Here is a 25,598-nt window from a genome sequence, read left to right as displayed (position 1 = left end):
ATAAAGTCCTCTGTCTTCAAAATAAATTACATCCCAGTATGAAGCAAGATAAACCAAAAGGTGTCCTGCAATAGGTTGCTTGAGTGTTAGGAGTTAGGTGCTGCAATAAGGAAGACACAAAGCTGATGAGCCATAATGGCAGAAAGACCTTTGCAAGTCCAAAATGAGAATAACTGAAGAAGTCATACCACAGCCTTTTGAGGTCTGTGTGATGCCCATTACATCATCCTGAATTATTGTCAAGGGCTTTAACTGTTTGCTCCAAGAATCTGATTTCTGCCTCCACTTTTACTTCCAGCCTCCTGGATTCATTGCCTCCATTCATCTGCTGCTTTTATTTCTCCTCTGTTCCACACATCTGTGAATGTGCCAGTTCCTTTCTGGCCTTTGGCTGCAGATGCAGCTTCCTTTCCCTGCCTGGTTGTAAATGCTGAGGATTTGCCTTCAGCTGGAGGCGGGGCAGACCTGGTTGTAGAGCACGAAAAAGCTGGGTTGGGACTTCTTCCCCAATTTCTTGACAGAGTTCTGTGTCCAAATACTCAGACTTTGCCTTTTAGTTTAAATGCATCACTTGCTAATGCCTGCAGGGGTTAAGGATAAACTGGTGTTCATGGGTGCCTGATTCAGTGGAAATGGATGTTTTATATTTGCTTTCACGTGTGAATGGATTTGCTCTCACAACAGCTATTTCTTTGTTTCAGACATAATTCACATGCACAACGTTTGTTCAGGTTAGGCTTGCACTGGATCAAGAGTATTTTTCAAAGTTTGGCCTGAATGTTAGCATTTTATTTAAATAAAATTTGTCTTTAAAATAGTAATTTTTTTCTGAGATCAGATGCAGACACCCACATGATTTGGTCAGTGGGTTGCTGTGCTCCAATGGAGGCAGGGTTAGATAACAAACTTACTGACATTCTGGTTCTCTGGAGGAGAATACTGGAGTGGAGTCCAGGGTGTAGTTTGCTCAGGATGTTTCTCCATTAATATTTTACTTTATTAGTGGGCTTTGAAACCAAAGTTGTTATTACCAAAGAATGTAAATGTATAAGTAAGTACTGCTGCATAAACCTAAGTGATGCATCTTCAGAAGATAATTCTGTACTAAAAGTATTTGGCTACAGTCCAGAATTCTGCAGACAAAGTTCTTTAGCCAAATTTCTTGATGGGTGGCCTATACCCATAATGTTAATTAACAGAGTTAAAAATAATTCAGTAAAGAGAAGAACGGATTCCTTGTTAGTAGTGGTAAAAATGTGGCAAACAGTGGCAAACTGTGTTGTTTGATAAGAATATTACACTTGCATCACCAAGTGATTTTAAACATACAGATAAATATAACAAAATATGCCTAGTCCCAGGAATTTCTATTTCCAAAAGAGAAAGTAATCTTGAGCTTTTTTTAAAATAAATGTCAGATGCATATTTTTGTAATTGCTTTCATGTCTGTTTGACTCAGTAGTGTCTGGACTTCTAAGTCAACATATTTCAGATACCTGTTCAGGCTTCTGCTTTGTTTTTTGTGGTTCTGTTCTCTGCAGACCTACAAATGCAAATGCAGTGGAATTTTTTTTTTTTTTTTTTGTGGGTGATGGGAAAAGGTTGCAATGCAATGCAGACAGGAGATGGAATATAAGCCAAAACCTTTGGTTAATTAAACTCTCACTAATTTCTGCATTTTAATGGCAACAGGTTCCTCATTCCTTCCCACTGTAATTTTTTTTCATCCTCAAAAGCTTTTGTTGTGGCATTAAATCATAGTGTGAGTGAATGTGGTAGAAATGTATGAAAAAACATATTTTGTCCACTGAGGCTTTTGGAGGAGATGCTGTGAATACTGTATTGGCCTCTTGTTCTGTTGTTAGGTACAAGTTTGTAATAGAATGAGAATTAGTGAACAACACTGGCTCTGCACATTGTGCCTAAAGCTAAACTAGTGCTGCAAAAACAGGTACAGAGTTGCCACCCTGAAAAGTATATTACCATCTTCTAGTCAAGGAGATGTGCAGGGTTGACTTTTGTTGATTGATTGTGAAGTTTTGAGATTTCATAAATAGTTTTCCATGTAATTAAAATGACCAGTGGTTTTCAAACAACTAATAATATTAGTAAAAAAAAAAAAGTGTCATGTGCATTCACAGCCCTCAGTGTGCAATCCATTCTGAGCAATTCATCAGTGTTATAGACAAAATAATGTATTTAAGAAATTAGAATGTTGGGTTGTTCATAAGATCACTAACTGCAGCTACTACCACAGCATTACTACACAATACTATTTTTCTTTCATGATTATAAAGATTAAGAAAAACTCAGGAGGCTGGGTCCATGCTAATAGAAACTCTCTTGAAGCAGATGATGTCAAAACTCTCCTCCTGTGAGTGAATTCTTTACCAACAGGTTTCACAGGTGTCTCTGGTGGCCTGGATTGAGCAGCCTTTCCTCCTGCCAGTGATGCACACATTCCTGGAGCCAGGGGAACCCAGCAGGGCAGGAAATGTTGGGCAGCTCGTGCAGAGCTGAGCACATCCTTGGTGCTCTTACTGAGGACAGGCCCCGTGTTTGATGAGAGTCAGACAGTAGCAAAGCTACATAAATGCTGGAAGCTCCAGATCCTTGGGTTTGGCTTTGCTGTACGTGGATCTTGCAATGATATTCCTTGGGTTTTTTTGTATTTTTTATCATATCTTCACCAGGCAGAGAATATGCCTTTTTTTCTGGTAAGGAAAGTGCAACAAATTCACCCTAAAAGTAAGTTTACTGCACGTGAAACTTCTGTAATCACATTGCTCAAATGTTTTGAGAAAATTGGAATGAGGGAAATAGTAGATTGTTGTGTACACAGTAATCCTTCAATCCTCTGGTTTTTGTAAAGACAGGTAGTGGTCAGTCTGAACTGGGAATGAATGAATGTCATAAATGAATTGGTCAGAATGAATTAGGGTGAGAAGTTAAATGAGAGGAGGAATTGTGACTGTAAATTCTGTAAGTTTGTCATGCACCCTGAGTGTACCAGACTTCTGTATTTTTTTTTAAGTTTAACCATTAATACAAAAAATATGCTCAGTTTTACCATAAAATTCCCCTAAGCTTCAGAGCAAATGACATCTTGACATGTTAGTATTGGAGTTAATGAAATTGCAGTGTTGGATTGCTGTACTGGTGAAACACTCTGGCTGTCAAATGGTGAGAATCAATCCAAGCAACTCTTACAACTCACAGCAGTTCTGAGAGTGAATTTTCACTCCCCCTCCCAGGCCCTTGCAAAGTCCCTTTGTGCAAACAGAGAAAGCCCCAAACGAGGTTTGTGATTCAAACAAACAATTCGGTGTGAGACAGAAACAAGCAGAATAAAAGCCTTCCACAAGGGCTGGAGCAGCCTTTCCTGGGAATCCCTCCTGCCAGGAGGAAGATCTGCAGGCACAAAATACAGGGCAAGCTATAAATAAACACTTGAGGAAACAAGGAAGAGCGTGGCATTGGTTGCATCATTTTTGCATGGCTGGTGTGAGGCTGGAGCATCGCTCCTGGTGGGTTCCCTGGGTTGGGAAGCTGCTGTGGGAGGCAGTGCTGAATGGCTGGGGTCCTGGCAGGGCACCCCAAACTCTGGCTATTGCTGCTGTGGAAGCCACAGAAAACGCTGCTGCAGCAGAGCAGGGCTGCAGGAATGATGGGCATCCCTGGTGCTCCGACAGCCACGCTCCTGAAGCAGGTGGGACCAGCATTTTTAGGATTTTGCAGTTCATTCACCTGGATGGGTTGGGTGAGTGGGTGCTGGAGCATTTTGCCTGGCCTTGGGAGCTGCTGTTTGTGGGCAGGCACGACAGCTTTTGGAGCACAGGAGGGTTTTGTGAGAGCTCTCGTGGCTCAGCTGCATTGCTGCAGAAAGGGAACGTCTCAAGATTACAGGATGACAATTAGGAGAATGCTTCTATCAAGTGTAAGACCTAAAAAGCAACTGTAAAACCTCATAAAAATTGCTTTAAAAAAGGAAGTAAAAGCAACCATGTTCCGAAAGATGGAAGTCAGCAGAAAATTCCTGATCCGAGGATGAAATGAGGCCAGTACATTTGCTGGCACAGTGTGAAAGCACCAGGTTCGATTCCCAATTATTCCCTGGGCTGAATCTCTGCAGATCCATCACTGCCAGTCCTGGGGAGAGGCAGCACTGGATGCTGCTGATTGCACGTTCTCCCCTTCGTTCTCCTCTTCTGTGAACTCCACTGTTGGGTGATATGCCAAAGCCTTTCCTTCACTGGGGACTTCAGTTTAAATTTCTTTTGTCTGGGTGCTTGCCTGCAGTCACAGGTATTGCTGAAGTTACTGTTTTTTAGAGACTCCTGACAAAGATGTCTGGAGGACATTTGGTATAAATTTACCAGCAGGCTCAAAAGTTTATTGAGACCATGTGCTTGCATGCAGAGAACATGGTCATAAAATCCTGACTTCAGGAGGGGCAGGCTGGAAATTAAAAAGTAGATTAAGCTCATATTAGGTGAAGAAGTTCTCAAACCGAAGCTGAGCTTCAGTAACTTTAAATACAGTATTTTTAGTATGTGACTAAGTTCTAAATAAACTGAAAGAAATTGCTAGCTAATTTTACATGTGATTAAGAGTAATTTCGTAGCAGGATGTCATTGATAGGTTTTGTGATTTTGAACTGATTACTCTGTAGTATATTATACATTGATTTTGTAGCTGAAACGTGTTAAAATAAGTTGTTGTAGTTAAATATAAATCTGCGTTAACTATATTTGTATTGTGGTACACTAATTAAGTCTCTGAGAAGGATATGCACCAATAAAGCTAAATTGCAATGTGTTCATTATGGAAGTGAGGGGTTCAGTGTCTGGATGATAATTTACACTTGAAAAGTGTTAGCTGCCCAGTAAATTTTCAGTGAGTGCCTTGGGTACTCTGCAAGGTTCCCCTTCCCCCGGAGGGCTCCTGTAAACTGCAGCCCCAGTAAAAGCTGGCACAGGACTATTTTTAGGAAGCCTCCTGTAGCTGGGGGAGGGAAGGAGCCTTGCTTGGCTCCTGGGCTGCTGAAGGAGCGTGGTGCTGGCAGGAGCCACATCCAGCCCGGGTCAGATGGCCAGGTCTGCTGTGGGATCTTGGCTCAGAGATTTGTGTTTTTCAGAAAAAAGATCCTTCTGAACCCTAAGTGATTTTTATAAATGAATGAAAATAGCAATACACCTACAAAATGCCCACAGCTGTTAAACTGCCTTCTTTCTTTGTGTGTTTATTGCCATTGTTGGTAATACTTGCAAATTTTCTGAGGACCCCACTGCCCACCACTTCTGCTGTTAAGGTATCTAAGAGGGACTTCAATTACACATTTATAATGTTCCAAGATCAGGAGTTGTGTGAAGGGACTGTGAAGCTTTGTGCCTGGCAAGACAATTTTCTTACACAGCTTCATAAAGTGTGGCTGATCTCTGGATATTCTTTCATCAAACTGAGTCTCAAGAGTGAGCCTCCTGATTGTTTTATTTTGGTGTTTTCATTAGCTCTCCCTGACAATCACTGTGTGTGCCATGGAGAAGAGCAGAGTTTGCAGTTAAGGTGTGCAGACTCCTTTTCTTCCCTGGGTTGGAATGGCTTCTCCTTGTTTATTCTGGAGAACTCCTTGTTCACCTCTGTCCCAGGGTGGGACACTGCTTTAGGATGCACTCAGTTTGTTACCCCAGACAGGGCTTGGGTGAAACAGTTTCCCCCTTTGTAAACTGATGCTTTGATACAGCTCTTCTTCAAGGGGATTATTAAAGCTCACATCTGCAAAAACCCTTGGGTGATTTTGGATAGTGTGAGGTTTTAAGTGAAGTCATAGGAATGAAGGATGATCAATCTTTCATGGTTCTAATGCCAAGAAGTATTGTGATGTCATCAAGAATCTTGTTCAAGGTCTTGTCACCAAGATTCTTGATCTTGAATCTCACGATGGAGTGGTTTGGTGGAAGGGATGAGAGGATGGGTTTAGAGATCTGTTTTACCATGATATATTCCCCAAATGGGCATTCCAGATGCTGGGATCTTACCATGTCTTATTAAAATGCAGATATTAGTACATTATCTGTGTATTTTCAATGAGAATTCTGCTTCTCTACCCCTGTTGTTCAAAATTTTTTTCAAAAATAAGGTGTGTGATATGTATGAAGTGTGGAATAGCCTTATGTGAGGTTACAAGTACAACAGACTCATTAGTGCCACAGTGGAACAGTTACCAAGGGAAACACTAATTAAAATGGCCAGTTTTAAAAAGCTTTTTGGAGAAGAACATGTCAGATTATAACCTGCTTTACTGTGATTAATGTGACTGCTTCAGTAAATTTGAAAATACCACAATTCCTCTGTGCTCTCTCAGATCTCTTTGCTAGGTGGGATCCTTGGCCCTTCTCCATTGCTGCTGGAGCACTTCCCCATGCAGCTCTCTCCCCCAGAGCTGAGCTGCTCTGTGATCCAGCAGTGTGTTACCACTCAGGGTTCAATGGTATCATCACCAGCCCCTCCAGACCATCCCTGCTGTTTCCCTTCCCTCCCCAGGCTGTGAATCCTGCAGCTGCACCAAGCTCAGGCAGGGAAAACAGCACGAGGCAGGACTGGACAGGTCAAAGCAGAACTGCTTTCATTAGACTAAAAAAAACCCCAACCAAACCCCAAGCCTGGCCCTCAACCAACTTTTAGGATCAGAAAGGTGTTGAGCCACTTCCCAGTTTCAATCTGATTGGAGCCGAGCCTTGCAGACGCTTGGGAAGCTGGAGCTCCACTGCTGCTTAATTGCTTCTTGTTTTGAAGGATAATTAGGAACTTCACTTAAAAATAGTAACTTTAGTGTTCAGTCCATTAAATTTGTCACCAAGATAATTTCATTAGACTCCCAGCTGTTTTCTTATTGGAATTGTGAACTAAAAATAGGTGGGATTTCTGCTGTTGTGTGCAGAGGCTGGTACCTCCATTTCAGCTCTGACTTTCCCTAATGATGTGAAACGTTTTTGTTTCCCTCAGAGCTTTCTTCTGGGCTGTATTTCAGAAGGTCCTGCTAATTATGCCAAAATTGTGCACTGTGGTTTTCTGATAAAGTCACGTGGCACTGAAGAATATGAAACTGATTTCCCTCAAGACAAGTCTCACAAATGGAAGGTTGATGCCACACCCAGTGCATTTTTCTTTTTCACCAGTCTGCAAGAGATGTTTGTAGTAGTTGAACAGATACCTTTTAAAAACAAACAAACACTAATGAACACAGGTTTGTTACTATTATTATGAGGGGTGTGATTTGCTTTCTCAGTTCAGTTCTCATGAGCAGACCCTTTGTTGTGCATAATTGAAATCACAATGTAGATTGTGAGATAATGTGACAATTACCATGTTTATATTGTGTGAAACACAGTGCTTTTTTGAAACAAACCTCTGTAATTACCAGAATCTGTACAAGCACATGCTGCTTTTATACATACATGGTTTACAGGGTGAATCAGGTTGTAATATCCGTGTTTAAGCAATAGGGTTTTTTAAAGTTCTGAACTGTTTCACATTTATTCCTGACGTCCACACCACAAGGCATCATAATGGATTGATGGTGGACATGCAGAAAGGTGAAACAGATTTTTCTCTGCAGAGTTAGGTCTGTCTGTGTAAATGTATGGCAGTTTCCCTGCATGCTTTCTTAGAAACCAGTAATCACTGGATCGGACAGAAGGGGTCTGGTAGGAAGGGACCACTGAGGCCATCTGGTCCCACCTCCCTGCTCAAGCAGGGTTCCCTCAGGCACCTTCCTCAGGGTTGTGCCCAGACAGCTTTTAAAAAGTTGCATTTGTTGACGGTGATGTTAATCAGAGATTTTTTTCCCCTTGGGTTACCTTTTGACTGTAACTCCACTGAACATATGCAGTTTGCACTGATAAAAATGAATGTAGGTAACAGGAGGAAGTTCTGCTGCAGAGCAGTGTGGGGCTTGGGGGTTTTTTTTAAAGGCTTGATGTTTAGAGCCACAGCCAAGAAAGTCAGTGACCCAAATGTAAATTATATAGGCCTTAAGGGTTTTTTTTTTGTTACCTACTCTGTTATCTTTAAGCAAAGAAACTGAAAATCTTAAGATGTGTTAATAAAACAGGTCTCTCCAATGGATATGAGCTCATTCAAAGGAGGGAACTTTTCTTCCTTAATTAAAATGAAGGATATGCTTATCTGCAGAAGTACTCCAGTGGTGTTCCCTCAAAACCTGTATTTAGATGCAGTGTGTAATTCTGGCACGGTTTATTAGCATCTCTGATCTTTTTTAATTTTCTCATCTGCTTGTTGGCAGTCTGTTCCCTGGGCTTCCTGTGCGTGTGCGTTCCTACAAAGCAGATAGCTGCAGTTTTACAAGCTGGAGCTGAACGTGGGTGGGATGGCGTGAGGGAAAAGTGCTGCTTTGAAAGCTCTGCACCTGTCACTGCTTCTGAGCATCACCATCCGTGCAGGGCAAGCCAGTGTGTGCAAGATGCTGCAGAAATCTCTTAGGCAGCAAAATGTAGAAGAAAAGCAGGAGTGGCTATATTTAGTAATCACATATTATTCACTTCTGTGTAATGTACCAGTTGCTGTGCTCAGACACCCCTTTTTTGTGGTGAATTAATAATTTGCTGCTGAGGACAGGAAGTGGAGTTAAAGTGCTGTTGTGTGATAAAAGCTGTGTTTCACATCTGGTTATGGTGTTTATAGACTGTGTATGTATAAATAAGCACCTGATATGGGGTAGGTAGTGTAGGAACACACCTCCCTTTCACCAGAACTTGGGAGTGTTCTCTGCAGACTTTCTGCTGACCCATCTGATCTGAGTCTCTTCCACCTTGAAGCCTTTGCTGCTGTTCTTAGTGTAAACCACGATCCGGAAGCTCTAATTATAGTCATGCAGAACAAATGGAAATCCTGGAATTGTCTCCAGCACTCTGGACTCATGCAGTTGCCAGTTGCAGGTATCAGAGCAATAGGTGAGCCAGCCCAGGATTGCTCCCCTGGAGCTGCCTCATGCCTCCACTTCCCAGCACATCTTTGAATTGCAAATTTATTTCCAGATTTGTGGGCTGTGACTGATGGCCACTAAGTTTTAGAAATATATTTGAACCTAGACTGCAATCTGAAGGGTGCTGTACATCATTTAGTGATTCTTTAGACATTGTAAGAGGCTTGCTGGGTTTATGTCTTTTTGCAAAATAATAGGCTTGGATATTGGGCAGCCAGAAGCCCCAGCTGGGACTTAACAAATGTTGATGTGGGAATATTTGGGGAAGAGAAATACCGTTTTAGACCCCTTCTTGTCTTTCCCACAGCAGCAATTATACCCATGGTTTGTAGTGTCTTTTCTAGTTCAGTTCTTCTCCTGAGACTGTTTAAATGTTTCTTTCATGTAGAAGAGGAAATTTGTAGTCTGCTAATGAGTAATTTAGGTTTAGGTTTTCATCCATTTGAGATGCAAACATGAGACACTGCCCTCTGCAGACAAAGAGATGGTGAAGATGTGCTTTTCTTCTACTGGAATCATGGCTTTTAGTCATCCAGTGGATTTTGGACATTTTTTGGAACTTCAGGTTGGCTTTTCCTTCCCTTGGATTCCCTGCTGCCTGGCTGTGGTTGAGTGCAGGAGGGTGGGGAGTCCACCCACTGGTGGTGCAAAAATGAGTTGTTATTCATAGCTCTGTGATAGTTTCTTTTCAGTGTAATAAACCAAAAAAACATAAACCAGTATCAGTGAAATTTCAGAATTAATGTCCACTGAGATGAAGTTCTTCCCCACCTCCTGGTATTTGTTTCATGCTCCCTGCACTGGTAGAGCTCACTGCACCATTTGGTACTTGCTTCATGACAACAGTGGGTAGAATCTTTCTTTTGTTGTTCTCCTTGCCCCCATCTCCAGAGGAAAGGTGGGACTGGAGTTAAGGTTTCCAGAGAACGTGGCAGGAATTTAAAGTGAGCAGTTTTGTCCAGGGTAGCTCAGCTCAGAGGTTCTCTCCAGCCTCAGCTGAAGGGTGGTTTGTGGTCAGGGCTTTGGCACAGCCTGGAGCACAGAGAGCTGTGTGAGAGAGGGATGGGGCTGTGGGAGAAGATTTCCTGCCCAGGCTGTCCCAGTCCTTGGCCTCTGTAAAGGCTGCCAGCAAGGGGGCCAGTGAGGATGCTGAAGGGTCTGTGTCACCTCTGGTACCTCCTGAATCTTAATTCACTCTTAACTCTTCTGAGTATAAGGTTTCACCTCAAGATGGAACTGTGTCTTCTGCAGCTGATGGGATTTTGGGGTCATAATGCTTAGAAAATTATGTTGTGTGAATAATGCATTTCATAATTGTTTAGGTAATTACAACACTTCTATATAGGTAATAAATAGAGTCAATGAAGCTCATTCAAAAGAACTAATTCCACCCAAAGCGGCCGAACAACTTCCTCATTTTAACATTGCAAAACAAGCCAACAAGAGAATAAGGGATTTTAAAAGTTGTCCCAAAATTTCCCCATCCCTCACCCACACCCCTCACTCCAGTCCTGTCTGGATTCCGTGTTTCCCCTCTGTGAGCCAGGGACTGCCATGGAAAACCTCCCTGAGACTGCCTGAGAGAGGAAACAGGCGGAGGTTGTGCCTTGTCAGGGATTTTACTCTTCCTGTGCACACTTCAGTCTGAATTCTCTGTGACTCCAGCATTAAAAACGCAGAGCTTAGAAAAGTCCACATGAAAAAACACATTTTGCAAACGTTAGAATATGTTTTGTAAATGCAAAGTCTGTCCTACTGTGTTTTACAGTCATTTGAATGACTAGAGCTTTTAGTACTATTTTAAGGTCTTTTATAGCCAGCTGTGTCTTTTCAGAGGTGAGATTTAAAGTTCATATTTTTGTAATGATTTAAATTCTGCTTCAGAGTGAGTTGAGTCAAGTTAGGTCGGTGGGGAAGACGGGGGAAGGCCAAAATATTGTATTTAAAAGATTCTAAAATGGCTTGTCATGTCCCTTGTTAAATTAGGACTGTTTGTGAGTCTTTGTAAAGCCACGTTGTTCTATGAGGTGTCCATTTTAATTGCAGGCTTAAAAGCACTAAATACCCAAATGCAGTTTTGGAAACACTGCGTAGTCAGTGGTGTGTGTTGATGCTGTCACAGGCACGTGAGTAAGCAAAGATGGAGGGTCTGTATTAGATTTTCCTTTTAAGAGTAGCAAAACACTCTGCAAGAAGCAGAACCATGAAACTGGATGACTGAAAGGTTTTTCATGGGGAATAAAAGAGGACTGCACTATTCCAGAACCATGGTGACTCCTGTGAATGGCTTTTCCACAGAAGCAGTGTGGGCACCTTTATTATTTACCTTTGATTTTGGCTTCAAGCTTGATTTCTTGCTCCTTTTATCTGCCTGAGTGTAATGTGTGCCAGGGACAGACAAGCACTTAAACTTGACTTCTTCATTTTGTTATATGGCAGAACACAGAACCAGATATTTGCTTTCACTGTAGCCAAAGATGAGTGTCCCTGCACTGCTCAAAATTCACACTATAAAATGCTGTTGCAGCTCTGTATCATTTGCCTGGTTTAAAATGGCATTTTTTTAATCTGCCTGGTATTAAATTGCGTGATCAAGCAAATGTTTTCAAGAAAAAGAAAAGAAATAATAACTGTATTATTATAACTCAGTTCCAAATGAGAGGTGTGCTCTTCACAGATGCTTTCAACTCCAGGTGCCAGTTTGTGCCTCTGCTTTTACAGAGGCCTGGAGTTGTTTTTGCTGGGTTGAAAGCAGAACGTTTAAACAAGAAGGAGGGGGGAAGCCACATTCCTGTGAGGAGAGCAGAAGCTGAAATGCGAGCTGCTGTGAGGTGTGGGGCTGTCAGCCCAGCAGGTACTGGCAGGTACTCAGTCCTGTCCGAGGCCCTTCCAGCCCCTGCCCGCAGCATCAGGGACAGAAATGAACATTTCAGTGTCCTGTCAGCAGCATCAGACTCAAAATCACTGCCTTTCTGCCAGAGAGCCCAACTTCCTAAAGTACTGAACAGAAATCTCCGCTGGGGTGGTGCCTAAGCAGACGAGATTCCAGCACTGGATTTATATCTTGCATCTAAATATACACAAACTATTTTTGTGAAGATTTTTATACAAGTGTATTTAAATAGGGATGTGAAGTCCTCCCTCACCACCCTGCTCAGAACCCAGCAGAGGTTTGTCTTCCCATTGTTTGGGCTCATCTGGGGCCTGATTCCTTCCCTGAGCTATCACTGCTTCCTTAATTCCTGCGGAAACTCGGGCTTGGTTCAGAATTCCTTTTCTGTCACGTGAGGTCCTGTCAGCTCCACTGAGCCTTGTCCCTAAAATTCCTGTTACAAATGATGTTGCCCATTTTTCCAGTAGTGATTGGGAAAGTGCTTGGTTCTGAGTTCTCCCTGTTTAGGTTTAGGTTTACAAGCCACACACAAGCTGAAAAAAATGTGGGAACTGTCTGAACCTTCATTTTATCTGGTTTTGCAGATAGCTCTGATTCTTCAGTTTAGGGAAACTAGTATGGAGTATTAAGCTTGTTAATTCTTTTATCATCTGAATGCACTTTTATTAATTTTTTTTAATTGTTAACATAATTTTTTATTTATTAGTGATGTCATTAATTCTTCAGCTGAAATCAATTCTACTGATTTGATGGCACTGGAGGGAGCTACAGACCGTGAGGACAAGATTGATAAAAATACTTGGTTGAAACACAATGAAAGGATATCCCATTAGGTTCACCTGTTTTAATTGCTCAGAGCAGCCTACAGTAGAGGACTTACACCTATATCATACATAGGGTGTTGCCATTTTAAAAATGGCATCTGGGATTGGAGGAAGATTTCATATCCTTATTTGAAATCAAATATGGGGAATTTCAAACAAATTCATAGTCAAATTTCATTTAAAATTCTTCATTCTGAATTTGACTTTACTTAAGCAGACTCCTTAGTCTAAGTTAACAGCAAATATTCTTAAACATAAGAAGATCCTTATTGAACCTGACAGATTTAAATTAGATTTGATTGTGAAAAATTACTAAATCTCAAGTTTCTCTCCAAATTCAGTCCCCACAGAGGACAGGAGGAATGCTGTTTTTTGTTTCATCTGCAATAAATAAGGTCTATTGTCAGTCTGTGACTTTAGCTTACAATTAAAAAAGGTTTAAAACAGGAAAATGGTCATCCCATGTAGTATTTGCTACTCTGCAGTCCTCTCCTCCAGACAAAATGAGAAACTTTGTCCCTTGTGGACCAGAAAGGGCTATCTTGTAATGATGTATGAGTTGCTTTCTTAAGGAAGAAAAAAATAAATTTTATATTATATAAATCAAAACTTGCAGCTGGTGATAGGCTCTTAGACTAACTTGGAGTATCTTTATAAAAACCAATAAATCCTGCACTGCACGTTTTAAAGTACATTCTCCAAAATCCTTCTGTGCAAGCTGCTGTTCCTGGGGCGTGCATTGTTCAGGTGCAGGGGAGCAAAGTGGATGTGGTGAAAGGCAGGGGGAGGGCAGGGAAGTTTACATACAGCTCAAAGCCTGGGTGAAAATAACTCCACAATTTTTAGCAATGAAAATATCCATGTAGGGACCTAAAGGAATCCTGTGGGCTGATGGTGCAGCTTGCGTGGAGCGTGTACACGGTGCCTTTTTGGCAGACAGAAGATATTTTACTGTGCCTTAATGCTTATTATAGTTGCAGTTTCTTGATCACCATCTGTAGTCTCTATTGGTTTTTGATAGAGCAACTAGGATTTTTATATTTTGGGAGTGGTGTTCTCTGTGTTATATCATGCTGGCTTACTACTTCCAGTGTCTGTGAAATTACAAAGTCTCACAACTTCAGTCTGGTTCCTGAGCTGCTGCTTTCCTATGGTGGAGAAAATATTGAATCTCCTCATTATACAAATGGCTTCTGTTGAGTAATATTGACAAATACACTGAATAACATTTTTGACATAACATTCTGTTCCCACACAGATAATTTGGATGTAATTGAATGGGTTGATCAAGAGCCTGAGCTAAAAATATGACATTTTCTCACCCACTAAGTGGGAGAAAATGCTTGCTGCAGGGGCAGTGGGGCAGCAGGGAGCTGTTGGGCATGCGGATGGGATAAGCTGTGGCTCTGTTCTGTCCCATGCTGAGGGTCCAAAGGGATGGTGCTGAGAGCAGCCCTGGCACAAGGATTTGGGATCCACGTCCCTCTCCAGGCTCCTGGAGGCACGGAGCAGCCTGAGAGTGATCTTAGCTGGAGCAGAGCACTCCAGCCCCGGCAGGATCCCAGCCAGGATGCCTGTCAGACCCGCAGCAGCACTCAGTGCACTTGAGCCAAAAACGTACAGAAATAGTTGTGGGGGGGAAGATTAGAAGATCTTCTTTCTTTCCTTCTGTTTTTCCTTATTTTAATGGTCTCCTGGGCAAAAGGCTGCATTGTTACAGTTTCAAAAGCAGGGTGGTTGTGCTGCAGACGGGTGGGGAAAAGAAAGGAAAATAGACCTTAGAGAAAGGCTGGCTGTTTAGCATGCAATAAAGTGACTTTTATACCTCTCCCAATCTCCTATCAAATAAATCTCGTGCTAACAAGCAATCAAACCCGTTTCCCTGCCCTGCTCCGCACAGCCCGAGCCACATTGTACCTTTGCAGCCTTTGAAACTGCCTGTGCCTATTTTTATTTGTCAGGCCGGGGCTGGGCTGGCCCCATTCCAGATGTGTCTCACAAGATTTGGTGCTGATGAGCTATTTATAGCCCTGTGGTTCCATTGTCATGGCAACCGTGCTAGAGGCCAAGGCGGCTGGGAGCTATTTCTGGACTTGTGCTGTAATGTAAAACTGATTGGGAAAGTTAGTGCATCCTCTAAGCCAGACTAACTTTAGACAGGCAGAGAGAGGGGGGAAAAAAAAAAAAAAAAAAAAAAGACAACTACAACCTCTTTAAATAGATTTTTCTCTTTCTCCTACCTTTTCCCCATTTCCCTTTTCGAGCCCTGGCAGTGTTTGGAGGCTGCTTTTGCCTTAGCTGGATTTGTCTGAAATTCATTCATGCCTCCCGGCGGGTTACGCTGCTTTAATTAGGCAGTTTGGGAAGCTGGCTGCGTAACCAGCCTCGTTTTTAGGGCAAGGTTTGAACTTCCCAGAGGCACAAAACTAAAGGGGGCTTTGCTGGCTGCTCCTATTTTTTGGGATAGCTGCAGTTCTTTGTACCCCATAGTTTTAATACTCTATTTTTTTGTGTGTGCTTCATGTTCTCCACGCCATATAAGGAACTGTAACCTTGATTACCACAAGATGATTCCAAATATATGGAGTCATACTTTTCAGCTTTCTCATTATTTGCTTCAAAATTAGACCCATGGTGCCCCTCCGCCTCCAAGTGGCTGGAATGCTCGAGGTTCTTCTGGAATTACAGCTGGGGCCGCTTTCAAAATCACTTTTCTGGGATATGTACGCATTGACACCATCTATAATTAAATTCTGAGCTTTAGACTATTTGTAAACCTTTCTTACCGTTTCGATAACAAAATCTTAATAACCCTTTGACTTGAAACTGGAAATCAAAAAGTGTTTGCAGCTTCTTGGGAAAGTTTTCTGGAGACTTTAGGTTTCCTTCTGTTCACGTCTTTCGCTACATTTCAAGGTTCATTTCCAGCATAAATCTGGTTTTCAATGGGATCCTTATGTCTGAGGACTGACATGGAGAATGTTGTTACAGGAACATCGTATATGAATGGTTTTAGGTGCAAAATAGTGCTTTCCTGATTATACCAATAATACTTGGCACAGTATTGTCCCTATGTGCCTGTCTCTATAAAGGATTTTCCTCTTTCGTAATTGTAAAGTTGTTAAAGTAATTACAAAGATTTTGTAATTTATTTTCTCTCTCCTGATCTAGTTTTGTTTAGGCAGAAAAAAAGAGCTGTGCCTTTCTGAGCATTTTTAATTTTCCAGTAATGTTTGTGGCACATTTTCAGTGACCACCTCAGCAGTAAAAGCTCTCCCTTTGCAAATGATAGAAAATACCAGTACATCTGTAAAAAACAGTCAGAATCTACTGATGTCCCAACTTAAATTTTTAATTTAATTTGAGGAAAAACCTGACAAGTTTGGTTTCACATGCTGTCCAGTTTGCAGGACACTATAAAAGCCAACAGATTGAATGTTTGCTTGTTTTATTTGCATCATTCCTGTAACTCTTCCTGCTGTTCTGCTCCTCTTGCAAAATAAACCAGCTGAAATCTTCATCGCCAGTTTGAGGAATGGGATTCCCTCCTGTTCCCTGCTTGCTTTGGGCAGCAGAAGGGGACAGAGTTGAGGGACAGTCAATTTGTTCACACACAAATACCAGTTTAAAAGGGAGTTTTCTGTCTTTATACTCATCCTGTGTCCCTGGCTCAGCATAGACAGCATAGCTGAAGAAAGAATTTACCAGATAGTTAACTGCAGAGCTTTTAGAAAGCCTTGCTGAATAACATAAAGGATTATGGCAAGGACTAAAAAGGCAGGAAAGCAGAAGTAAAGCATGGTCTGATCTGAAAAATAAAAAATGCACTCTTGTTTACAATAAACACTGTTAATGTTGAATTAAATTTCAGCTTAAAACTACTTTAAGTAGTACTTTGTAGTTCTGATAGGGTGTAGATAAATAAAAATCTGCTGGGCATTTGCACAGTTTGGTCTTTAGGGTGATCAGTATAAAAATATGAATTTCTTTCTGGTCATAGAAACCTGAATTGGAAAGACTGTTTTAGAGGTGATCAGGGGAAATGCCAGCATAATTCTTAGTAAAATTCTGCTAGTTCTTAGTAATATTCTGGTGGGTTCTTAGTAATATCTTGGTAGAAACACATGACTCAGTGGAAATGAAAAATGGAAAATCATTTCCACTGACTCAAGGGACTTGGGGCAATTAACTACTCAGTGTGCCTGCCTTTAAATTAGGGTTATTCCACATTTTGGGGTGTGATGGAGGCAGGAAATGCAGCCTCAGTGAAGGCAGGCAGGACCTGGAAGTCTGATTTACTGTCTGTAAAATACCTCGAGGCTTTCAGAGGCAAGGAACTTCACAAATGCAGAGTTTCAGTGCTACTGTTGAGGCTTATAAGTTACAAACAAATGTTGTCTTTAGTTGGGATTGAAGTCTTGATTTCATGAAGTATCTTTCTGACACTGAAGATGAGATCTAATTGTGCCTTCTAAGGGAGACATTTTATATGGAAATTCAAGTTATGACTTGACCAGAAAAAAAACCTGATGGAAATAAAGCTCTTCAAATATCGGTGTGTTGTCAGTTTGAAGACACCTTTCCAGTGTTGTTCTAGGCTGAAAATAAAAGCTCTTCTTCAGAAAGCAGAAAAAAAAAGTAATTCCTTTGTGCCAACCATTTTGTCAGATGAGAGAGAATAACATTTCAGTTGCTGTTTATTGAGAAGGCTGTCAGGAAATGCTGGAGGAAAAAAGCCTGAGTTCCCTCCCGTGCTGCCCCAGCCAGAGGAGCTGTGCTGGTGCCGAGGTGGAGATTTCGTGTGTCACACACCTTTCCAGCAGGGAAAACAAGCTGCAGGTCTTTGTCTGGCAGCAGCTCTGCTCATTCAGGAAATTCCCTCCGTAGGGATAAAGCAGCTCTCTCTGGATGAGAGAACTCCAGAATAACTCAGGTGCTGGCATATGTCTTCATCTGAAAATTGGGACGTGGTTTTGACATAATAGGTTTTATTAGAACTTGGAAAGAATTGAGGATACATGTATGGCTTAATTACTTAGACCTGCTGGAGCTAAGGAGAGCCTCTGTGTAGCTCTCTGTGAATCTGCCCTTGAAATTAAAGACACTTTATTTGTCGCAAAGATCTGCTTGGAACGCTTCACGTGTGGTTTTCCTTCCCTAAGCTAAAAAAGGGGACACAAAAATGCAGCATGTTTTTTATTTCAGATTGTTTTAATTTTTTGTTAATACCTTTTATTTTAATATCTCGGAGACACAACTGGTGCTGTCCTGGAGATGCTTCCTCTCAGTGTTGCCGACTACAAATAACCTGAAGTCTTTTGAGGGTTTTTTTGTCAGTGTGTGTCAGAGCAGTATCAATGTTTTATAACACAGGCAGAAGAGCCTCTTACTACGTGACAGAATTTTGCAGAGCAGTAGCTGATCCTGTTATTTAGTCATGTCCAAAATGTGGCCCAAAGTGAGAATTGGCAGCAATGCTGAATGATCTATTTGCTTTCTGGAAAATAGCTTTTCCATATAATCTCTGGGAAGATTTTACAGAACAAAAAACCACTAACTTTGTAACTTGGTTCAAGGCTTGCTCGCAGTATAAAATCTGATTTTGTGGTTTGACAGTTTTATGTGAATTATTTCATCAAGGTCACTTTCTGTTTCTCCCTGTAAGTTCACTGCTGACACAGTAGATGGTGGGCACGTCTCCAGTAGGCTTAGGACAATCTCTCACAGCAGTGAATTCAGCACACAAAGTAGTGCTCAAGTGGCCTCACTTATGTTTTGGGTAGAGCATAGCAAGAATTAAAAATAGAAATTAATGATGGTGAATTTGTGTTTATTTTGAATTGGGCTTTGTTCTCATCTGACTGGATTATTAGTTTAATTTACTGGATAAATTGTTTGGTTTTGACTAACATTGACTGAGAAGTCTCTGAACTCAGTGTATTGATGTTTTCTGAGCTTTCATGCTCCCGCTGCTGCTCCTTATTTTAGGTGTATCAGAGCAGATCAAATTTCTTCTCCCCTTTTCTCCTCACATTTATTTTTACATTGACCAACCAAAAGAACAATCCCCTTTCTTTACTTGTGAGCAAAAAATCAAACTGCTTTTTAATGTCTTTAGCCCTTTCTAAAGCTGCTGGAGCAGACTTTGATGAAAGGCACAGGGGGAAATCTTCATGGAACTGTGCTCCATTTTCCCTAAAATGCCCTGGAAGCAGGAGTGGTTTTCTGGTGCCTGTATCACAGTGGAAGGCTTCCTTCTCCGGGAGCATTGTTAGGGGTAGCAGATGTTGCTGAATGTTGGAGCTTGTTTTGGGGGGAAGAAGAAATGTTTATTCCATTGGAACTTGTTTCACCTGGCATGAGCATTGCTGTCGGAATTCATCTCCAGTACAGTACTACTGCTCCTATGTGGCTGATGTTTTTCAAGGAAATCATAGGCCTAAAAATAGTCTGCATAAACAACACTAAGAGGTTTGTACTTTCAGTTCCAGGTTTTAGCAATATCTTGTTGTTATTTTCTAATTTTCAGTTTCCAAAATCCATTAAGCTGATTAGCTGAGTGTTTAAAAATAAAATATAAAAAAAAAGAAAAAAAAAAAAAACAAAACAAAACCAAAAACCCAGCTCTTGTGGAACCCAGCATAAAATGTTCTGCTTGGATAAATTCATACAGAAAGGCTGGGTGATTGCAGTAATCACCTTTGTATCTTGATGAACATGTTCTGTTCGGAACATTTTTCAAGCATCCTCCAACTTGTGAAATTGCCACGTGATTCTGAAACTGTGCTCTGAGGGGAGAGGACGGGGTGGAAACACTCGTGCTACTTGGAACTCAGGGCTGTTGTACTTATTTAACATCCTCTGTGTACTGAACAGAGAGTTTTATATCTTCCCTTCGGATTAAAAAAAAAAGAAAACATTACTTAACAGCTTGGAAGATAGGAGGAAAAAATCCAGCTTGCAAATTGCAGAGCACAGCTTGTCACCACTTTATCCTTGTGAGTCTGTGGCCATGCCACGTTCCATGATGGAAATTGATCTTTGCACTTTGTCTCACGTGTTTCTGTAGCGTGTTAACTAAGATACATTTTAATATGTTTAAAATTCTGTCATTCAGTCTAAACAAAAATTAATTTTCACGTGTCTCTCACGTGAAGCAAGATCATCTAGAAGAGGGCATTGCACTGAAGCAGTTGTCAAAATACAGGAATTTTTTTCCCCCTTTCCCTGCTCCTCTTTAGGCGTTTTAGGAAGTCAGCTGGGGCTGGGTCGTGTGGTGGCTTTAGTGGGAGTTTTTTGGGTTTTTGGTTTGTGAATCTGGGGCAGGGCTCCCTTTTCCCCTGTTGGAGCTGTGACTGTGTTTAGTGCACGTTAAAGAGGCAGGGAAAACTCACCTTTCCTTTGTGATTTCTGCTTCAGAGGGAAAACAGTTCATGCAGAGGAATTTCCAAGGGAGCTCAAGGCCTCTTGGTTTAAAGGCTGATTAATCATTAATGTTGGGGCAAAGCACTACTGAAGTGGAAGGGGCTGAGCAAGGGGGCACCTGGCTGAGGACCTGGAGCTGGGCAGTGGGACTGGGGGCAAGCACCACAAAACCTGCATCCTGAGCTGCTGGTTTGCCACCACAACAAAGCAGAATTCACCGATTCCTGGAGATTTTTGCTCTTTGAGTTGAAGTGAAAGATAATTAGGAGCTTATAGTTAATTGGTAAAAAAATTTAAATGCTCCAGAGTATCATATGTAGGTAGTGCCTAAAGAATTTGAACGAAATATATTTCTTATTACCCATTTAGCCAACTCCTGCTGCTGCTCCAGAAAGTAACTGAACCCTGATACAGCAGCTGACAGAAAAATCAGCGTCCCCTCTCAATTGCTTTAGGGCTTCCATTTATCTAAAGAACTACAGATTGTGTTGTTTAAAACTACTCATGGTTTAAAAATACTCATTTTACTTTCAGGTATTTCATTTCAGGTATTGCCATGCATTGTAGATATTTAGTATTCCAGTAAAAATGGCTTTGTCCTTTGGATTATGTTTATACAGATAAATTATCTGTACAAGGTTGCATCTCTTATAAGATTTCCATAGTGCTTCTGTGACACTGAACACTCCAGTGCTGTTCCCTGGTGTTGTGATACAGCATGGGAAAAAAGGGGTTTATTTCCATTGCTGGATATATGGAAGCTCACCAAGTATCTGTGTTGAATTAATGCATTTCCCTTTATGCTTTAGGATCTTCTCAGATGCAGAGTTTTGACATCAGGAATTTTTGAAACTAAGTTTCAGGTGGATAAAGTAAATTTTCAGTAAGTATAATTCTTTCTTTTTTATGTTTTTACAATTTTTAATATAACAGAGACAAATACCAAGGTAAACTGGGAGGAGAGCCTACCATATATTCACTGAGCCTACTGTATTTCACAAGTGTTGGTGTTTAATAGAAAGCAAGTATTTTATGGTTTTCTAATTTAATAGTCTGGCTTGAAAATGAAATGCAAATTGGTGTGCTTTATTTTAAATCACAAAGAACAAAATGTTTTAAATCTATTTTCTCTGCATTCATGTGTTCATGGACTGCTTACATGTTCAGGTTCTTGTAATCCAAAATTCCCTTTAACTTCTGTAACACAGAAGTCTTAAAGTTTCTTACCTTTTCTGTTTGCATGCAAACAAACAAAAAACCCAGCACAAAATCATTCTGACTGGATTTATGTTTTTTTTTTCTCAGTATGTTTGATGTTGGAGGGCAACGAGATGAACGCCGAAAATGGATCCAGTGTTTTAATGGTAGGATTAGAATTTCTGGTGGCTTTATAAAAAGTTCTCTGCAGAATTGTAGTGCCTAATCTTCCTTTTCTCAACTGTGTGAAATCCATCATGTTTCCATGTAGCTCAGTAAGGAGTTATCTAACAGTCATACAGGATTGAGTTTTTTCTTGACACATAAGCTCCTGTAACTACATAGAGCATCTTCAAGGAGAATGCAGGTGGAGAGGAATGTGACCTTGATAACTTCAGCTTGTCCATTTTTTTGGCTTCCCTCTCTTCAATTAATCAAGTATTTTTGGAGGTGGCTTTGTGCATTATTTGCCAGCTCTGAGAGTTGGAAATTCCAAGCCATGTTCTGTCCTCCATGTGCAGGTTTATGTATGGATGTGCCTGTGCAAAATACAAAACACAGGATAATTATTAAATGCATAAAATCAGATTATCACATTTTTGTGTATAATTGCAGCCACTTGGCTCTGTTGTGGTGCTTCTTTCTGAACCAGCACTGGCCCAGTAATGCAGAATGAGGATGTAGGGAGCATCAGTCTGGTTAGACACATCTGGTGAGAGCTGGAGTCTCTTCACACCAGTGTCCCCATGAGTTCAGACCAGGTTTCATTCCCACATGACTGCAGTTAGGCAGATTGTGTCTGTCCTGAAGTGTGACAGGTACCTTCACTGCAGCTCTTTGTCTTCCTGTGTATCTGTTTAGATGAGAAACCTTTCTCCACACAGGTTTTCATAAACATAGACTTGGTAAAAATATTTTCTCTTCTTTGTTGTTTGGACAAGACAGCAATGAAATTACACAAAAAAGTCCACCTTTTTGTAGAAAAGTTACAGTGAGATTCTAAAGAATAAATAAAGCAGAATGCAACTTGGAATTCATGGCAAATTGCTACAGTCCCTGTCACAGAATCACCTGGACACTGTCTGTGTGTGTGGAAGGACTGGGCAGTATTTTCTTCTGTGCTGTCAGTAACAGATTTGTTTGGATTTTACCTCTGCTCCTTCCTCTTCCTGTTACCTCATGCTCTGACTCATCTGTTCTGCTGCTGTGCCCGAGGTAGATGAGCCTGGCAGTCAGTGAGGAACTGGAGCAGCACAAGAATCCTGATCCTGGGAATGCCTCCCAGGGAGGAGATGAGGCTCCAAGCAGTAAAACACATACAGGAGGACCAGAGCAATTAACCGTGAATTCACTGCAGTCTGCTGCTGTTATTACTACTCTTTACACAAATCAAAAGTGCTGTTTATCCTGAGGTTTTCCCCCAAGGACCTCCCTGTCTTTTCCTGGTAGCTCATGGTTGTTTCCAATTTTCTTTACACATTTTAAATCTTCTTTAAATTCTCTTCTTGGCTTTCTTCAATTTCTCTCTCTTGCTCCAGTTCCTTTCTTTCCTACATTTTCTGTCATTCTGTCAGCTTCAGTTCTGGGGCCTGCCTTGCCCATCTTCCACGCTGTCTTCACTTTCTTTTTTGATTCCTGGTACTTAAAAAGCTGTCAGCAGCAGCAGCCCAGCCTGTTCTCTGCAGGGAGCTGAAAGTCTGGCAGCTTCTTACTGAACTTCATGATTCCTGGATATTTCTTCTGCAGCTTGGCATTAACTGAAGGGTATTTCTTGGTTTAGATGTGACTGCTATCATATTTGTGGTGGCGAGCAGTAGCTACAACATGGTGATCCGAGAGGACAATCAGACCAATCGGCTGCAGGAGGCACTAAACCTCTTCAAGAGTATCTGGAACAACAGGTCTGTGAGAGGCTCTTCTCACTGAGATTGCTGCTCCTGTCACCACTCGTGGAGGGGCCTGGCTGGGACAAAGTTCATTTTCTCCATAACAGCTCACAGAGTGCCGTGGTTTGGGTTTTGCCCAAAGCAATGCTGATAACACGCTCATGCTGCTGAGCAGTGTGTGCGGAGCCCTCTCTGTTCCTCACTCTGTCCCTGCAGTGAATCCTCAGGGCTGTTGGGAGGGGACACAGGGGGGCAGATCCAAGCTGACCAGAGGTGTGATCCATGCCACATAACATCATTCTCAGCAGTAAGGGGGAAAAGAGGGGAATTTGGGAGGTTACCCAGCTTGCTGGGTATTGGTCTGCCCACAGGAGGTGGTGAGTGATTGCCTTTGCATCACTTGTTTTGTCTTCTCCTGGCTTTTACTTATCCCTCACTAATTAAACAATCATTTATGTTTTATCTTGACCCCCAGATTTTTTTTGCTTTCATTCTTCCTTCCCTCCTCCTCCACCCCCTGAGGAGGAAGGTGGGTGAGGAGCTGTGTGGTGCTTGGCTGCCCACCAGGGTTAACAGCTCTGTTATTCACATCTCCTGGCACAGTCTGAGCTGGTTCTTTGGTCACAGCCTCCCACCTCTAATGTTTATTAATCTCAGATCATTGCAAAGTGCTCTGCACAGCTCTGCTAATTGGTGGTTGCCATATTGAGGCTGAAGTAATTAAAGTAGTGATGGAGCAGTGCTCTGGGAGGTGGAAATGCTGCCCTGGGATGGGTTTGGATTAACAGCACAAAGTGGGGAGCACCCTCAGGGTGTGCACACCTGGAATTACACCCTTGGGATTCAGGTATAAAAGGAACCTTTCCAAATCATTCCAGTGTGTCATATGGCCTTGTCCCCAGACATGTTGTGTGACTAACTTTATTTTAAGTTTCTGTATGATCTGGGCTGTGCCTCCTAACAGTGTTTGGTTTCCATTTTGCACAGGTGGCTACGGACCATTTCAGTAATCCTTTTCCTGAATAAACAAGATTTGCTAGCAGAGAAAGTTTTGGCAGGGAAATCTAAAATTGAAGACTACTTTCCAGAATTTGCTCGCTACACTACACCAGATGATGGTAAGATTTTTAAGCTTTGTTTGCAATTCATAATTTCCTTGTTAATTACATTTGTGATGGTTTTGATAGCTAAGACCTGAAAACTCTTAAGATGTAATCAACAATGTCTTCTAGCCAAATTGTAATGTTGAATTTAAGGTATTAATAATGAGAGATTCCTGCCTCTTAAACGTTTAATATATTAATAATTTCATTGTGAGAAAATCCTTTTACTTTGGTGTAGATCACAGTCTGACATTTTGTCACAAAAGTGTCCTCAGGACTCCTCCTAATCCTGCCTGTGGACATTTCTCTTACCTGCCAAATGCCTGGTACTGTGGCCATTCTAATACTCCCTTGTTCTCCTGAAATGCTGCTGGTTTAAATAATGTCATGGTTTGTCTTGTCTCACAGTCAGTTTTGCCAAGTGGATTTCTGTCATATGGGAGCAGAAACCAGAACAAGTTGAGATTTTTAGGTGCTATTACCAGAAAACACCTGTTTTAATAAGATGCTTCTTTTATTATTAATCAGCAACACCAGAGCCTGGTGAGGATCCCAGAGTTACAAGGGCCAAGTATTTTATTAGAGACGAGTTTCTTGTAAGTATTTCCTTTCTTTGCCTATTTCTTTTGTGATTCTTCTCAAACCCAGGCTCTTGCTCACCTTCTGCTATTGCAAAGTGCTGTCACTTCTTGTGTTGTTTGTATTTAACATCCACATTGCATCAACCACTGTTATATTTATGAGCTTTACTACTGTTTCATAGCTGCTTTTTGGACATTTGTTTGTACATAATTAAACAGCAAAAGAATTGGTGAGAATTAAAAAACCCCAAATAGAATGATGATTGAAGTCCTGCTGTTATTAATGTGACCAGATTGTTATTCCATGCATTATTTCTAAAGATAGAGACTAATCAAAAGATGCCTCCTTTGTCAGATATTAATGTTCTTTTCTTATTATCTTTCCCATTACTGGTCAGCTGAAGCTATAATGGATGCAGATTTTTTTTATTTTTTTTTTAATATTGTTACAATTATTTGTAATGGTGAGCCTGGCAATCACATTGTGGACTCATTTTAAAATGGAACAAAACAAAAAGTTGAGGCAGGCTTTCTGTAAGTGTAAAGCAGGGATAAAAGCTTTTTACAGGGAGACAAAGTCCTGCTTTTTCATGGCCAAATGGACTAGGAGTTGTATTGCTAAATCCACCAAAGCTGAGTTCTCATTCCTGCCTGAAATTCCCCAGCTTGAAGTGACCACCTCACC

General features: G+C 41.3%; 1 protein-coding gene across 2 annotated transcripts in view; it reads left to right on the top strand.

Moving 5' to 3' along the window:
• The window catches only part of GNAS (GNAS complex locus), an 87,041-nt gene that overhangs the window by 53,776 nt on the left and 7,667 nt on the right, over nucleotides 1–25,598 (top strand). The window contains exons 7-14 of one of the 2 annotated variants that reach the window (XM_041478600.1): nucleotides 9,144–9,159; nucleotides 10,589–10,613; nucleotides 11,851–11,858; nucleotides 20,956–21,029; nucleotides 21,452–21,510; nucleotides 23,124–23,244; nucleotides 24,217–24,347; nucleotides 24,861–24,928. In XM_041478600.1, coding sequence (XP_041334534.1) covers nucleotides 9,144–9,159; nucleotides 10,589–10,613; nucleotides 11,851–11,858; nucleotides 20,956–21,029; nucleotides 21,452–21,510; nucleotides 23,124–23,244; nucleotides 24,217–24,347; nucleotides 24,861–24,928 — 502 coding nt within the window. Of the gene's footprint in view, nucleotides 1–9,143; nucleotides 9,160–10,588; nucleotides 10,614–11,850; nucleotides 11,859–20,955; nucleotides 21,030–21,451; nucleotides 21,511–23,123; nucleotides 23,245–24,216; nucleotides 24,348–24,860; nucleotides 24,929–25,598 lie in introns of those variants that run through there. The other variant, XR_005956060.1, reaches the window with a different exon arrangement.

Source organism: Pyrgilauda ruficollis, unplaced genomic scaffold (genome assembly GCF_017590135.1).
Source record: "Pyrgilauda ruficollis isolate IOZ18807 unplaced genomic scaffold, ASM1759013v1 scaffold45, whole genome shotgun sequence".
NCBI lineage: Eukaryota > Metazoa > Chordata > Aves > Passeriformes > Passeridae > Pyrgilauda > Pyrgilauda ruficollis.
This window is presented reverse-complemented; position numbering and strand designations above follow the sequence as displayed.